Raw genomic sequence first — 17,127 nt, 5'->3', positions numbered from 1 at the left:
ACATCAATGTGGAAGAGTGAACAGTAAATGGTTAATCTTACTGTGATCCTGTCGTTATTGACAAAGGTTTAACTCGGTGTTTAGTTCGGCGTTCCGTTACACCCCAGTGAGAACACTACAAGGGTACTTTTACCCTTACAGTTCCTCAGCTCTATCCACAATGATTGAACAGCTTTTGATCCGACATTAATGATTTGAATTAATCTTTTACAGCAACGCCATCCCCTTTGCCTTTGTGCCTATCCTTTCAATACAATGTGTATCTATGGACATGAAGCTCCCAGTGATAATCCTCTTCCAGCCATGATTCAGTGACGCCTACATCAAACCTGCCAATCTGCAAACTGTGCTGTAAGATCATCTACCGTACCTTATTCCATTTTCTGTGTGCATTCAGTTACAACAGCTTCATTCCTGTATTCACCCTTTTTGACTTTGACACTCGTTGTTTCAGAAATAGCTTATAGCTTTAGGTATATATATGTACATACACACAGTGCTATAAAAAGTATTCACCCCCCCCCCACCCTGCTTTGAAGTTTTCATGCTCTATTCTTGTACAACATTGAATCACAGTGGATTTAATTTGGCTTTTTTGACACTGATCAACAGAAAAGACTCTTTCATGTCAAAGTGAAAACAGATCTCTACAAAGTGACCTAAATTAATTGCAAACATAAAACACAAAATAATTGATATGACACATTAAATTATCACTGGTGCAGCCAGTAATTGGTTGTAGAAGTCACATATTAGTTAAGTGGAGATCACTGTGTACAGTCAAGGTGTTTCAATTGATTGTTGTAAAAATACACCTGTATCCAGAAGGTCCTACTGCTGGTGAGTCAGTATCCTGGCAAAAACTACATCATGAAGACAAAAGAATACTACAAGCAACTCCATGAAAAGGTTATTGAAAAGCGCAAGTCAGGAGATGGATACAAGAAAATTTCCAGGCCACTGAGTATTCCTTGGAGAACAGTGAAGTCAATCATCAAGAAGTGGAAAGAATATGGCACAGCTGTAAATCTGCCTAGAGCAGGCCGTCCTCAAAAACTGAATGATCGTGCAAGAAGGACACTAGTGAGGGAGGCCACCAAGAGACCTATGACAACTCTGGAGGAGCTACAAGCTTCAGTGGCTGAGATGGAAGAGACTGCGCATACAACAACTGTTGCCCGGGTGATTCACCAATCAAGGGAGGGTGGCAAAGAAAAAAATCATTGTTGAAAAAAACTCACATGAAATCTCAACTAGAGTTTTCCAGAAGGCAAGCAGGAGACTCTGAAGACAGCTGGAAGAAGGTGCAACTGTTTGATAAAACAAGAACTGAGCTTTGTGGCCATCAGACTAAATACTATGTTTGGCTTAAGCCAAACAGCGCACATCATCAAAAACTCACCATCCCTACTGTGACTCATGGTGGTGGCTGCATCGTGCTGTGGGGATGCTTCACTGCAGCAGGCCCTGGAAAGCTTGTGAAGGTAGAGGGTCAAATGAATGCAGCAAAATACAGGGAATTTCTGGAGGAAAATCTGATGCAGTCTGCAAGAGAACTGCAACTTGGGAGAAGGTTTGTTTTTCAGCAAATCAATGACCCTAAGCATAAAGCCAAAACTACACACAAATGGCTTAAAAACAACAAAGTTAATGACCTGGAGCGGCCAAGTCGGAGTCCAGACCTCAATCCAATTGAGAATTTGTGATTCGACTTGAAAAGGGCTGTCCACCTTACTAGGTAGAGAGGGAGAGTAAGGTTTAAGTACTGGATAAATCTGTAACCGAAGCTTTTTCTCTTCGTTTTTACCCTCCATCTACACTGAAACAACATTTTCGTCCCCCAAAACCAGAGCGTTTCAGAAACGCTTTCCAGGGTGTGTAATTTTGAAAACGCTACTTGGGCAGATCAGTGTGGACGGGGTAACCAGAAAAATCTGAAAACGCTGTCAGACTGCAGCGCGCCATTTCATTGTTTTCCTGAACACAACCTAACAATTTCAGAACAGACGGCAACGAGACTGAAGCCAGAAGAGTTAGAAATGTACTCACCAAATACTTTGACCCGTAACTTACTGAATAAATAATTATACTCACTTTGCCCTGTTTTCTGTCCTTGCTCATATGAAGATGGTTTACTTATTTATGCAAGTACTTCTCTGACAATAGATGCATAACAGCCTACTGTAACATTGTATGGAAATACAAGATAACACTGATGCAGGCATGTTTTACACATTTAACAAGGTGCTTTATTAATGCAACAGAGTTAGTCGGTTTTTCAGTGTTCGCCGTCAGCCGGGTCAATCTGTCCATGAACTCCCTGTCGGTTGCCTCCGTATGCTCCAGTATTTTTTTTTTAGTTTTATATCCTCCTGCGTGAGAGCCAACAGCTGTCCATCGTTTAAGTTTTTCTAGTCTGTAACTGAACAAATGTGTACCAAGTCTTTCACGGCGAGATTCGACACCAAACATGTCGCTTGTTTTCAGTAGATGTGTCCTGTGCATGCGCAGTAGGAGGAGACTGGCTGAAATATCCGTTTCAATGTGGACAGAGATATTTTTAAAAATGCCTAGTGTGGATGCCTATCGTTTTTACGTGAAGCCGGCATTTTCAAAATTATCCGGTCCAGTGTGGACGTAGCCTAAGAGAGAGAGGGAGAAAGGGAGGGAGAGAGGAGAGGGAGAGGGAGAGTGAGAGAGAGCATGAGAGAAAGAGAGACAGACAGACTGTGGTATGTCATATGCCAGGTGAAACGCAAAGTCTTTGGGGTAACTGCAAGTTGTGTCTTTGCTGTTGCTTTGCTCGCGCTTGAGTGCTCGGTGGCGGGTGCTGATGCTTTTTTTTGAGGTGGGGGGAAGTGTATCGTTGCTTGCTGTTGCTTACACATGGGATGGAAGGGAGCTGGTGAGGGGGAATTCGGGGTTCTAACATTTAATTGTCATTCATTCTTTGGGGGGCTCTTCTGTTTTTGTGGACGCTTGCAAAGAGTAAGCATTTCTGGACGTGAAATTGGATCTTTGCACCTTTGAACTCATGATCCCTGTGCAATCTGACAGAGCTTGAGCAGTTTTGTACAGAAGAATGGGGAAAAATTGCAGTGTTCAGGTGTGCAAAGCTGATGGAGACCTGTCCTCACAGACTCCAGGCTGTAATTGTTGCCAAAGGTGCATCTACTAAATACTGACTTGAAGGGAGTAAATATTTATGTAATCAATTATTTTGAGTTTTATATATGTAATTAATTTAGATCACTGTTTTCATCTTGACACAAAAAAGTCTTTTTACATTGGGCAGTGTCAAAAAAAGCCGAAGTAAATCGACTGTGATTTAATATTGTAAACCAATAAACATGAAAGCTTCCAACGGTGGGGAGGGGGGTGGGTAAATACTTTTTAATAGGCACTAAATATATAGACAATTTATTGTATAGTTAATGCATTGCAGTATACTGTTGTCTCAAAACAACAAATTTCACAAAAAACCTGATTTTGATTTAGATGCCAGCAGCTGTTGTATTTCCAGTATGAAGACTTCCAGCTGCAAGGTTTTACTATGGTTGTTTTACCAGCACCAAGGAAGAATAAGAGGTAATTCCTAGGATTATGAATGATTTAGATAGGGGAAGAGAAGATATTCGTTGTTGTTCACCAATCATCGGACTCAGATGGTTATGGTGCCAGATGGTAAAGTTCACAGGTTCAAGTCATGTTTATGCCTGCTGACATTTGCCTCTGTGCAGTATTTGACAGTGCATCATCTGATTATCTTTCCTGATGGAACAACCTGGTTGGCAGTCGTTCTATCGCATTATCTTCACTGTGTTTCTAAGCAGGTGACATTGTTTGTTTTAAAATGTTGGCACATCTTTGTGTGTTGAAGGGTCATACTCTCCTGTAATGTTCTTTGTTCTTAAGGTAACAATTGGGACAGGAGGAGGAAGACCTTTAAGCAGAGAGAATGCAAACAGTGGCTAAAAGTGATCTGGATGGGCACCTGAAGGGAAAAAAAAAGTTGACAGAACGATATAGAAAGGGTAACACACATACACACACAAGATGCTGCAGGAACTCAGCAGGAGAGGATTAAAAAGGATTAAAGGCTTTGGGAGAATTGGGACAAGACCCTTCATCGAGATTTTAAGTGGCATGGAAAGTGAAGCTGCTGGAAACACTCAGTTGATCAAATAGCAGCTGTGGAAAGAGAAATGATGTTTCTTCAGGGTTCAAAATAAATTTATTATTAATGTATGTATATATCTTGAGAGAGAGAGGGAGAGAGAGAGTGTGTGTGTGTGTATCTTGAGGTTTATCTTCTTGCAGGCATTCACAGGAGATGCAAAGAAATACAGGAGAATGGATGAAAAACACTACAAAGTTGGACAAAGTGCCAAAGGAGACAAATGTCAGATGCAAAAAAACAAATAAGAAGTAATGAATTAAATTGAGAATGTGAGTTGTAGAGTCCTGAAAGTGAGTCCATAGGTTGTGGGATCAGCTCAGATTTAAGATGAGCGAAATTATCCGTGCTGGTAACTACGTCCATAGTTATACTATGTCCAACACTACAATCACTGTTGGATACATTCCAAGCCACATCCACCCATGAATTCTGCCCTTTATTCGGTTCCTTATTCTTCAGATGTACCTTGGAGAGCGGTCTCCAAGGTACATCACCTTCTGGTCTGGAGGAGCTACTGCACGGGATCTGAAAAACCGGCAGTGTTATAAACTTAGCCAGCTTTATCATGGGCTCCACGCCATTAAGAACATCTTCAAAAGATGATGCCTCAAGGTTGACATGCATCCTTAATAGCCCCTACCTCCCAGGATATGCCCTCTCCACCATCAGGGAGGAGGAACACAAGTCTGAAGACAAACACTCAACACTTTAGGAACAATTTCTTCCCCACTGCCATCAGATTTCTGAACAGTCCATGAACCCATAAACTGGGTCTGAGGCCGCCATCAGTCAGTTGACCAGGATATTGCATCCTATCTGTCTAGATACACAAGCCTGGGCAATATGATATGAAGAGCAAGTTGTTGCCCATGTAACTGAAGAAGGGTCTCGGCCCAAAATGTCAACTGCTTACTCTTTTCTGAAGCTGCCTGACCTGCTGAATTCCTCCAGTGTTTTGTGTGTGTAACTTCACCCACCTCAACTGTGAATTTATTCCATAATCTACAGAGTCACTTTCAAAGTCTCTGAAACTCATATTCTCAGTATTGTTTACTGTACTTCTTATTATTTTCACAGTTTGTCTTTTGCATATTGGTTGTTTGTCAGTCTTTGTATTCTATTGTATTTATTTGCATTAACTGTAAATGATTGCAAGAAAATGGATCTCAGGGTGGTATATGGTGGCATACACATACTTTGATAATAAATTTACTTTGAACTTTGCTATATTCCTGAGCTAATTTAACTGTAGCAATAAAGTGTCCTGATAACTGAAATCTTCCACTATAGATTTTCAAGTTAACATTCTGTTGACGGAATCTCTCTAAGAGTGTGGAAAGTGGAGCCTGCAACATTTATAGTTGCATAATAGTAACCATTCACACACTACCATATCGTTAACACTATCTTGGGAAGCACTATTGTTTTTGAACAATTACTTAATGGAGAGTTTTGGTCTAACACTTTATAATAATCACATGTTACCAACATTATACTCCATGTTAAGCGACATTTTTTTGGAGATTGTGCTGATGTTTCAGGTCAATGTCCTGCATGGTAAAGTTGTTTTAACAAGAGGAAATGCTGATGAGGAGGGTTGAAGGGGGAAGAACAAAAGGGAAGGGATTGTGGCAGGGTGGTAGGCAAAAGGGATTAAACAACAAAAACTGTGGCAAATGGGCATAATAACAGCACAAATTAAACAACAAAGGATGCTGGAGAAGAGGTGCAAAAGGGATTAAGGCAGGAAAAAATGCTGGAGCCACACCACAGACAGACAGACAACACCCACCAAGAGAGAGACAAAAACAAGTTAATCATTCAACTGTTTGTTTCTCATTATCTGAAATGGTCAATAACCCAAAATAGTTGCTCCATGAACCCAGGAGTACTAACTTGTTACTCCTTTTGGTTGCAATATTTATTTATTCACTCCTATAACTTATAGTAGTTTTATGTCCTTCCACTGTTGCAAAAACAATAAATTTCATGTTGTCTAAGTTAAGGATCAAGGATCAAATTAATTCACCATATATATTTACACGTGTTTGGAATTTGTTGTGGCATGTTGGTCAGAGTGAGGCATGTAACAAAAAAGCAACATTCAACAATTATAGAGAATAAGGAATTATAGAAACATAAAGCTAAAAGTTAAAGGACAGATGTGGGATAAATTGTTCATAATTACTTAAGAACCAGCATGAATTTACAATGTAAATAGTATTATAAAAAGTGGTTTAAAGTGTTTACTGTGAAGTGTGGTGATGAGCTAACTGGAATGGTTGATCAGATTAACTGCCTTGGTGAAGAAACTTTTAAAATGGCATTAATTTTTTGTTTTAATTACCCTATAGATGCTGGAAAGGTGCTGGGAACACTCAGGGAGTCCAACAGCATTCATAGACCATAAAATGATAAACGCAAGAGACACAGGTCAGAATCTGGCTATTTGGCCCATTGAAGCTGCTAGTCCTTCATTGCTGATTTATTATCATCCCCTCTCAACCCGATTCTCCTTTCTTCTCCCTGTAACATTCCTCCTTGACGCCCTTACTAATCAAGAACCAATTAATCTCCACTTTAGATATACCCAATAGAGAGAGAAATAAAGTTTCACGATTGACAAAATCTGAAACCAAGCTACTAGACAAGACTAATGTGGAGATTGCATTATTAACGTCGGCTAAACTGGGAGAAAACTATCCACAAGGATCCATGAACGTCAATTGGCTGTTAAGTGTCATGACCAACGCTACGACTCTAACAAAAGAAAATCTGCAGATGCTGGAAATCTGAGCAATACACAAATTGCTGCTGGGCCTGCTGAGTTTCTCCAGCATTTTGTGTGTGTTTCTCCTGAGTCTCTACCCACAAAGATGGAGAGGGGCATCAGTGACAGTCATGGTGTAAGCAAACAAGTGACATGAAAAATTATTCCTAGAAACAATTATACAGGCATGTTTACCTCCATCCCATTTATAAGCAAGACAATGCACATTGCCATGTCGTATCACAGAGACGACTAACCAACTGATTGATAAGTACATATATAAAGGTCAAACATTCAGAGGACACACCACAAGTGAAAATTGCACTGATCAGGTCTCCTTGTGTGGTGATGAAACGTTTGCAAATGGATGACCAAGATCAGAGAACAATTAACCCAAACATCAACCACCTGAGCTACACATTTTCTGAATTATTTCTGAAATCTGAAATGTTGACTTGATGTCTCTTTCCCCATTCAACCTGCCAGATCATTGACATAGAATGTGAAAAGCTAGATGGCCACTCCAATAAGTTCTGTTGTCTCTTTTCAAGTATGTTTCTCATTGTGAGTTTCATCTGGGCGATCTAGGAAGAATATAGTTTTTGTTTTGGTACCTGTTAGTTACCTTTTCTAATCATGTGAAAATATAAGAACTACTTCAGATTTTCAATGTGATATTTGAATAGTACCTGATACTTGCTTAGATCATATTTATCGTGGCCTTCTGAAACATCCGCAGCCAATGGTGGGAGCACTCTGTGATATGGACAGCATCTTTCACCCACACTCTGATTTTATCTACTTTTGCTCCTGAGGCAGAAAATTAACCCAGATAAGCAAGAAATCCTGCAGAAACTGGAATCCAGAGCAACACGTACAAAATGCTGGAGAAATTCAGCATCAATGGAGAGGAACTCAGTAGGTCAGGTAGCATCAATGGACAGGAATAAACAGTTGACATTTCAGGCTGAGATCCTTTATCAGTTCCCAGATAGTCTCCTGGATTTGCTTTATTTTCAAAAATTAAGTTTATTCATAATGAATAATATATACATTTATTTTGAATGTACACTGGCATGCAAAAGTTTGGGCACCCCGGTCAAAATTTCTGTTACAGTGAATAGTTAAGTGAGATGACCTGATTTCCAAAAGGCATAAAGTTAAAGATGACACATTCCTTTAATATTTTAAGCAAGATTACTTCTTTATTTCCATCTTTTACGGTTTCAGAATAACAAAAAAGGAAAAGGGCCCAAAGCAAAAGTTTGGGCACCCTGCATGGTCAGTACTTAGTAACACCCCCTTTGGCAAGTATCATAGCTTGTAAAAGCTTTCTGTAGCCAGCTGGGAGTCTTTCAATTCTTGTTTGGGGGGATTTTCGCCCATTCTTCCTTGCATCAAGTTCTGTGAGATTCTAGGGCCATCTTGCATGCACTGCTCTTTTGAGGTCTATCCACAGATTTTCGATGATGGTTGGGGGATTGTGAGGGCCATGGCAAAACCTCCAGCTTGCACCTCTTGAGGTAGTCCATTGTGGATTCTGAGGTGTGTTTAAGATCATTATCCTGTTATAGAAGCTATCCTCTTTTCATCTTCAGCTTTTTTTTACAGACGGTGTGTTGTTTGCTTTAGAATTTGCTAGTATTTAATTGAATTCATTCTTCCCCCTACCAGTGAAATGTTTCCCGTGCCACTGGCTGCAACACAAGCCCAAAGCATGATCGATCCACCCCCGTGCTTAGCAGTTGGAGAGATGTTCTTTACATGAAATTCTGCACCCTTTTTTCTCCAAACATACCCTTGCTCATTGCAACCAAAAAGTTCTATTTTAACTTCATCAGTCCACAGGACTTGTTTCCAAAATGCATCAGGTTTGTTTAGATGTTCCTTTGCAAACCTCTGATGCTGAATTTTGTGGTGAGGATACAGGAAAGGTTTTCTTCTGATGACTCTTCCATGAAGGTCATATTTGTGCTGGTGTCACTGCACAGTAGAACAGTGCACCACCACTCCAGAGTCTGCTAAATCCTCCTGAAGGTCTTTTGCAGTCAAACAGGGGTTTTGATTTGCCTTTCTAGCAATCCTACGAGCAGTTCTCTCAGAAAGTTTTCTTGGTCTTCCAGACCTCAACTTAACCTCCACCGTTCCTGTTAACTGCCATTTCTTAATTACATTACGAACTGAGGAAACGGCTACCTGAAATCCTTACTATCTTTATAGCCCTCTCCTGCTTCGTGAGCATCATTTATTTTAATTTTCAGAGTGCTAGGTAGCTGCTTAGAGGAGCCCATGGCTGCTGATTGTTGGGACAAGGTTTGAGGAGTCAGGGTATTTATGAAGCTTTGAAATTTGCATCACCTGGCCTTTCCTAGTGATTACTGTGAACAAGCCATAGCCCCAACAAGTTGATTAAGGTCTGAGACCTTGGTAAAAGTTATCTGAGAGCTCAAATCTCTTGGGGTGCCCAAACTTTTGTATGATGCTCCTTTCCTTTTTTTTTCCACTCTAAAATTGTACAAAACAGTTTTGGGCCATTTATCTAAGAAAGGATGTGCTGACATTTGAGAGAATGAGGAAAGTTCCTGAGAATTATCCCAGAAATGGAAGGGTTAACGTATGAGGAGCGTTTGATGGCTCTATACCTGCTGGAGTTTAGAAGAATGATGAAGGATCTCATTCAAACCTATCAAATACTGAAAGGCCTCGATAGAATGTACTTGGAAAGGATGGTGGAAACACCTTATCTAATCTCTATCAACTCTTTTGATTGATACTTTGCATCACAAGTATTTTGGTTGTATCTATGTTGGGAAGCTGTTGGCAGTGAACACGTATGTTATAAATGTGATTACACATCTATATTGTATGAGCTTTCTGCTTCTGTAGGGAAGGAGGTACAGGATCCTTAGGTCTCAAAACACTATATTCAAGAACGATTATTACCCTCAACCATCAGTCTCCTGAACCAGTGTGGATAACTTCATTCAGCTCAACTCTGAAATGTTTCCACAACCTATGGACTCAGTTTTAAGGACCGTATGACCCACATTTATTTTAGTCTATTTATTTAGAGATACAACCCAGCATCCTGCCTATTTAACACCAGCCTAATCACAGGAAAATTTACAATGACCAATTAACCTATGAACATTTTTGGAATGTGAGAGGAAACAGGGTAGCATAATGGTTAGCACTACACTTTATAGTGCCATTGACCGGGGTTCAATGCCTGTCGCTGCCTGTAAGTAAGGCATTTGTATGTGCTGGTTTCCTCTGGATGCTCCAATTTCCTCCCACAGTCCAAAGATGTACTGGCTGGCAAGTTAATTGGTCACTTTAAATTGTCTCATGGTTAGACTAGGGTTAAATCGGGTGGTGTGGCTCAACGGTCCAATAGGGCTTATTCTGCACTGTATCTCAAAAAATAAATAATAACTCCCTATAGATGAACTCGCATCTCCAGCACCATTGGCTGTAATAGTGTCATGCTATTGCTACGCTACTGTCGTACTCTTCTCAATATTCAGTATCATTTCTTTATTGTTTTGACAGTTTGTCTTCTTTTGTACATTATTGTTTGTCAGATTTTGTAGTTTTTCATTAATTCTATTGTATTTCTTTGTTCTACTGTAAATGTCTGCAAGAAAATGAATCTCACATGGTGATATACATGTACTTTTATCATAAATTTAGCTTGTACGATGAAATGATTAACAAACTCTCATATTATGTTGTAGTTTCAGCAACATGAAAACTGTCTGTAATTACGAACTGGAGACCAAGTCGTTGGGTATATTTAAAGTGGATGTCGATAGGTTCTTGATAAGTGACCTCGTGCACGCAGGAGAAAGGCAGAGCAGACTAGAATCGCCTAGATCTGCTCCTATCTCTTATTCTCTTTGTCCTTATGATTTGACAATTAATAGGCCGCCTTTCTTTAAGTTATTGATTTCTATCCGTGAAGTGAAGAGTGCGTGATGTCAGGGCCCCAGTGTTACAGCAGCAGAGGGCGCAATTGAATCATTTAAGTGCAGAAATAGTCTAAAATATTTGTCTTCGCGGGATTCACATGCAGTTTTATTTCTAATTGCCCATTAAGTTCAGAGAAAACATCATCTAGATCATAGGGTGATACAAACATTGCAAGTATCTAAAATTCCGATATATTCAGTTTCATTTTAATTTTTTCTTTTATTGGATTATTCACTTTGGACATTCTCAGATGCCTATGATGATGATAATGTGAAGTTATATCTCTGGAAACAAATAACTAAACATGAATTAATACCTCAACCAGAAAATAATTACCATCTAAAGGACAGTACAAGATATCAAAACCTGGATGATTCAAGAAGAGAAACAGACAATTCAGAAGTCAATAATCACAATTGAAATCAATCATATGTTCGAATTTGCAAATCTATAGTGAAATAATTTCACTATGTTGATCCAATTAATTATGAGGTCAATAGTGTATTACGTATACAGTTATATTTAATGGAGATATGGGTTTTTTTGCTACGTCAATTTGGTGCAAGAAATAAACGTTTTCTCTTCGTTTTCTATATTGGAATTATTTGACACTTTGCCTGATATGGTGGTAGTCACAGGGAACGAAATTGATAGTTTCGCAATTCTGCCCAGCTATGTCCAAATATTCAGCTTTTGTTAGTGACAATCCTGTTTTATTTTCTTCGCACACAGAGACAATTATCCTCTTCATTTTCAGCAGGTCCAAATTAACTTTCATAACTCTCTCCCTCCCTGCAAGGAATGGGTCACTGGGCAAATTAATTTATAATTGTGTAATACAGATTTAATCGCATTGATTCATTGTATTACTGAGTGATCAAGAATGTGTCGTCGGTGATATGATTGTATTTTTAATATAAGCAGGACGTTTTCCCTCTATGGTCGAAGAACAGGCTACAAATTAAAAGAGGGGAAGTCAAAGGTAAAAATATTAAACATATTAATAATTCGCTTAAAGTGATTCGCGGATAAGTGAGTAATAGTTTTTCGTAATAAGTATATTTTGGATTAAGTAAATAATTATCAAAAAAGAGTAATCAGTTCAAGAAAATAGAGGAGAATTTTATAAAACAGTGAAATAAACAATAGACATGCTCAATATTGATTGAATTAATCGCCTTTTAAATTTTCTGCAGCCAGCTGGCACTCAATAAGCGAGTTGTTCTTTTACTACGGCGACACCGCCCTCTGTTCCTGGATCTTTACAAAGAAAATAGTGCGCCTTTAACATTTCAGTGCGGGCTGAGGAATCCCTCTACTCCCAGCCTGAATGGAGAGAGGTGCCTGTGGAAGTTGCTGTGTGTATGGGAGGGGGGAGGGGAGGGGAGGAGTCGGCATTTGTTACAGGTTGTGAAATACATCCATGTTGCGGACAAAATTGTTACGATATCTTTTTGGCGCCAAAAGTAGGTGATGGCATGGGGGGATGGGGGCGGTAAGGGGGCGGGACTGTTTCAAGGCATTAAACGGAGTTACACGCAGTCTAGGTTAAAGCACTTTAGTGTAGCAGGGCAGGGAATGAGTGAGAGTGGGGAAGAGCGAAAACATAGCCGAGTGCAGTGAAGAGAAAGCCTCCGGCTCTTACGCAGCCTGTCAGCGTGTATTGTCTCATAGACAGTATTAACAACCAAGCTGCTTGTGGGAGTCTTAGACCCGGGAAAGAAAGTAGAGAACAGCCGGGCAGAGAAAAGCTGGAACAACTCCGCTTACTCGTGGAATTTATTACATTACTCTGGAGTTTGTGTGGGGCTCCGCTATTATTCCAGGAGCCCCTTTATACAGCCGCTGCTAATTTCTTCGGTAAGTTTTGTTCATTTATCATGGCAAATGAATGCGTTATGTAAAGTGGATCCAGCGCCCAACCCTCGTCGGCGCTTCGGCTCGTAGTAGCCGGCCGGCGTCAGTTATACGGCGTCACATTTTCTCGCAACTTCGTCCAGAACAGTAATATTTAAACATTTTGTTAGGAAACCAGTCATTTACATCTTGTCGCGTTTGGAGCTTTATGACATGCTTTTAAAATTATTCATTCACACTTTAACGTTAATAGTATGGATTTTTCTCTAGAGAAACTGCGTCAATGTCCTTTTAAAGAGCAGCTCTCAGACTAGCGCGTAAAGAAAGGAGCACTATCAATAGGGATATTAGATTGTAATGTTACTGGAATTTGAATCAATTTGAATTTTAAGTTTCTCACGCCCTGCCTTTACTGGATTTTTCTTCTAGAACAAAATGCCTTTGACTGTATCTCCTTTCCTGGGGAAAAGCTACAACTATGACTACGACTACGACTCCTTCCAGCCGGTGTTCTATGACGAGGAGGAGAATTTTTATCACCAGCAGTTGCCGGCTCCGAGCGAGGATATCTGGAAGAAGTTTGAGCTGCTGCCCACCCCTCCCCTGTCTCCCAGCCGGCGACCCAGCTTCAGCTTGTACCCTTCTAACGCCGACCAGCTGGAAATGGTCACGGAGTTCCTGGGCGATGACTTGGTAAACCAGAGCTTCATCTGCGACTCGGAATCCATTATCATTCAGGACTGTATGTGGAGTGGCTTCTCGGCCGCAGCCAAGCTGGAGAAGGTGGTGAGCGAGAGGCTGGCGTCTCTGCAGGCTTCGAGGAAGGAGACGGGAACATGTGCCGATGCTCTCTCCTCGTCTCCGTGCAATCACTCGTCGCCGACACCATCGCTGCGGTCGCCGCCGTCTGTAGCTCCAGCCGATGCCGGTACTGCGCCCCGCCGCTTGGGCTCGCTGGGGTTGGGCGCCGCCTCCGCGTATCTGCAGGACCTGAGCGCCGCCGTGGCCGAGTGCATCGACCCTTCCGTCGTCTTCCCTTACCCCTTCGCCGAGCACAAAAGTGGCTTGCACCTACCGCCTGGAGACGCAACTCCTCCCGCCACGGATACGCCGAGTGACTCCGGTGAGGGAATTAACATAGCATGCCTTACCTTTTAAAGACAGGCTTCAGTTGGGAGGTTTAATATTAACTACGAATGGAATTGCTTTATGTGCTTAAAACTGTTGGTTTAGGCATTGCATTTCACTTTCAGATTAAGTGTGATTGTATTTCAATATTGCTTGGCTATGCGCTACTGAATTTAAAGGGTTAATGCCAGGGTTAGAAGCATTCCAGCTGCCTGTAGGTTCGAGTTGCGTGGCTAGACTGTTTTTGCATTTGGATTTATTAGAGAGAAAAGCAGCTGGCCAAATGCAGATTGTAAAATTACTGCGCAGGTCTCTGCTGGCTGTCTTAGTCGGGTCGTGTCAGGACAAACTGGGTGAAAGTGGAAGAAGGCGCTGCGAATTCCGGCCGCTTACAGGGCGTCAGCCGCGCATTTTCTGGTCAGAAAAAAGTTTTCCCAACAGGACTTGTTTAAATCAATTTCTCTTTACATTTGGTGGCAGGAACTGTCTCGGCAGTGGGAGGGACAAGAGGAGGGTTGGGTGCGGATGAATAAAGTCGTCGTTGCGCAAGATCCTGTTATCTAATGCAAACATCAGCTGACAGGGGCCCGCTGAAGGGAATTGCTTTATTGGCCGTCTGTTGGAGTCTCTGCATAGCCACGTGAATTGTGTCTAAAGATTTTCTTAATTTCTTCCTATGTACAGAAGAAGAACAAGATGACGAGGAAGAGGATGACGAAGATGAGGAGGAGGATGAGGAGGAGATTGACGTGGTTACAGTTGAGAAGAGACACTCCTCAGCCAGGAGGGCAGAGCTGAACACCAATACAGCTGGTTTGGTCAGGCCCCATCACAGCCCCCTGGTCCTGAAGCGCTGTCACGTCCCCATCCACCAGCACAACTACGCTGCCCCCTCCCCACAGCCCCCGGCGAAGCGGCTGAGGATGGAGAGCAGCCGTATCCTCAAGCAAATCAGCACCAACAGTAAAAGCAAGTGCCCAAGTCCCAGGATGTCGGACTCAGAGGAGATCGACAAGCGGAGGACGCACAATGTGTTGGAGCGCCAGCGCAGGAACGAGCTAAAGCGGAGTTTCTTCGCCCTGAGGGACCAGATTCCAGAGGTGGCCAAGAACGACAGGGCGGCCAAGGTGGTCATACTCAAAAAGGCGACTGAGCACATAATGTCCATCCAGTCGGATGAGCAGAGACTGATGTCGGAGAAGGAGCAGCTGAGGAGGAAACGGGAGCAATTGAAGCACAGGCTTGAGCTGCTGAGGAACTCTAGCAAACAGAGGTATTAGGGATCATTTTTCATGGACTGCCAACAGACTTCTGATGATCTCTGCTAGACTGTACTCTGCATGCTTATTGCATAGTAGACTGAAACTACACAACCATGGCCGAGCTGTGTTAGAAACACTGAATATGTTTTGGTCAGGAGATGTAATACTGCCTCAATGTAACAAAGAATGGGAAGTCTTACTTTTTGTGGGGGAGGGGAGAATTTACTATCAGTTTTGCTGTTTTACTTTAATTTACAGATATTTGTATTTAATGCATTTATTTTTCTTAAAAAAACTACAAAATCAACTCACAGGTCCAAATAGCTTTAAAAGTAAAGACTTCTGTTTTATTACTATTGCAATTTTGTAAAGAAAAAATTTGTACAGTTGCTAAATTTGTGTATAAAATGTATTTACCGTTACTGTGTGTTATCACAGCTAACCCATTGCATCAAACTGTGATGTGGTTTGCTTGTATGGAATCTCAATATGTGATTTGTGCCATAAAAAAATATTAATCTATTCCTTGTCTTGAGTTTTTATTATTGAATTGATTCTCAGGTGCATCCTTACTTCAACTGGAAGTGGTTCAAATAAATTTGATGGATAGCTGCTGGAATCTGGAAGTGTTGGCTGACAGGTCTGTGTGGTGGGTGTATTTGTTACTTGTGTGAAAATTCCATGCTTTGGATAGAAGATTCAGACTGTCCAAATGACAGGTGGGTAGTGTAGAGTGTAATATTTAGATTTTGCTAATCAAATGTTGAATGAAGCTAGCTTGTGCCTTCTATCACCCCACCGTTAGTTGAAACAATTTGGGTTTGGTTTTGTTAGTTTTACACTCCATTGAGTGTACTTGAGGAGCATGGGCTACCTACCTGTACACCTTTGGCTTGGAGGAGGAAATGAGATCTGCTGGAAGAAACCCATGTTGCAAATGCACAACAGGAATTGCTGGTGCTGTATTAACGTTAGACTAAATGTGCTGGAAGCAAAGTGACTATCTGGACAGCAATTAGAAATCAAATCTTTCAAAAGGGAGCATTGATTTTATGGTGATTTAGAGGTTAGCATGGGGGTAATTTCATAGTCAAAGTTTTTGTTGGCAGACTGGTGGGTGTGTGGCAGTGGCAGATAGCTGTGAACCCTCAGATAGTCTTAGGACCAATTAAAATGGAGGGCTGTGTTGAAGGGAAGGGTTAGATGGACTAGAATAGAAGTATGTCTTATGAGGGTTTTTTTTAAAAACCAGAGACTGCTGTGGAGACCAAGCTGTTGGGTATGTTTAAAAATAGAGGTTGATTAGTCAGGGTGTCTAAGGTTATGTGGAGAAGGTGGGAGAATGGAGTTGTGAAGGAGGATAAATCAGCCAAGATGGAATGACAGAGCCTAAAGGTCTAATTCTACATCCTATGGTTTTAAAGAGTAGGCTATGAGGTTAGAGGAACATTGTGGGCTGAAGGGACTGCTCTCAATGCAACTGTAGTTGATGAATACAAAATCAGTCTGTCAAATAATTTGTTTTTTAGATATTATATGCAGAGTAAATCCAATGCATGCAAAGGAGAGTTTTTCAAATACTTTCCATTTCAGTGCTTGTCACTTTCACTAAGTGGATGGGTATCTTCATACCTAAATAAGTGTTTGATAACTTCCTTTGGAAGTCTACATGAGTCATCCTAGATCATCCAACCTGGGGTCCATTGACTCCTTACTAAACAATACTGGTCCATGGCATGAAAAAAGAGGTTGGGAACCCTCGCCCTAGATGCTCTTTCTGCTTTCTGGCTCTTGTGTTTGAGGGATTTCATTGAGGACTGGGTGGTGTGGATTGGCTTGTTTTATCTTGGACACCTTACTGGCTGCCTTTTCAACTGATTTTCACATCTTACTTGCTTCACTGTGGGCTGAGCCCTTCAATGTTTGGGATGTAGGTGGTCTGGACACCCGGAGAACCT

The 17,127-nt window shown here is 41.3% G+C and overlaps 1 protein-coding gene across 1 annotated transcript; it reads left to right on the top strand.

The window, feature by feature from the left end:
• Window positions 1-10,864: 10,864 nt before the first annotated feature.
• LOC132394481 (myc proto-oncogene protein-like) lies at window positions 10,865-15,676 on the top strand. Its single transcript, XM_059970692.1, has 3 exons — window positions 10,865-12,782; window positions 13,209-13,902; window positions 14,592-15,676. Exons 2-3 carry the CDS (start codon window positions 13,215-13,217, stop codon window positions 15,185-15,187), a joined length of 1,284 nt encoding a protein of 427 aa, XP_059826675.1. The 5' UTR covers window positions 10,865-12,782; window positions 13,209-13,214; the 3' UTR covers window positions 15,188-15,676.
• Window positions 15,677-17,127: the final 1,451 nt, after the last annotated feature.

The sequence above is a fragment of the Hypanus sabinus genome, chromosome 1 (assembly GCF_030144855.1).
Source record: "Hypanus sabinus isolate sHypSab1 chromosome 1, sHypSab1.hap1, whole genome shotgun sequence".
In the NCBI taxonomy this organism is placed as follows: domain Eukaryota; kingdom Metazoa; phylum Chordata; class Chondrichthyes; order Myliobatiformes; family Dasyatidae; genus Hypanus; species Hypanus sabinus.
This window is presented reverse-complemented; position numbering and strand designations above follow the sequence as displayed.

Coding starts and splice junctions, on each gene's coding strand:
- LOC132394481 (XM_059970692.1), top strand. CDS start 13,215: ATGCCTTTGACTGTATCTCCTTTCCTGGGGAAAAGCTACAACTATGAC. Junction 13,903..14,591: donor GGATACGCCGAGTGACTCCG/GTGAGGGAATTA, acceptor TCCTATGTACAG/AAGAAGAACAAGATGACGAG.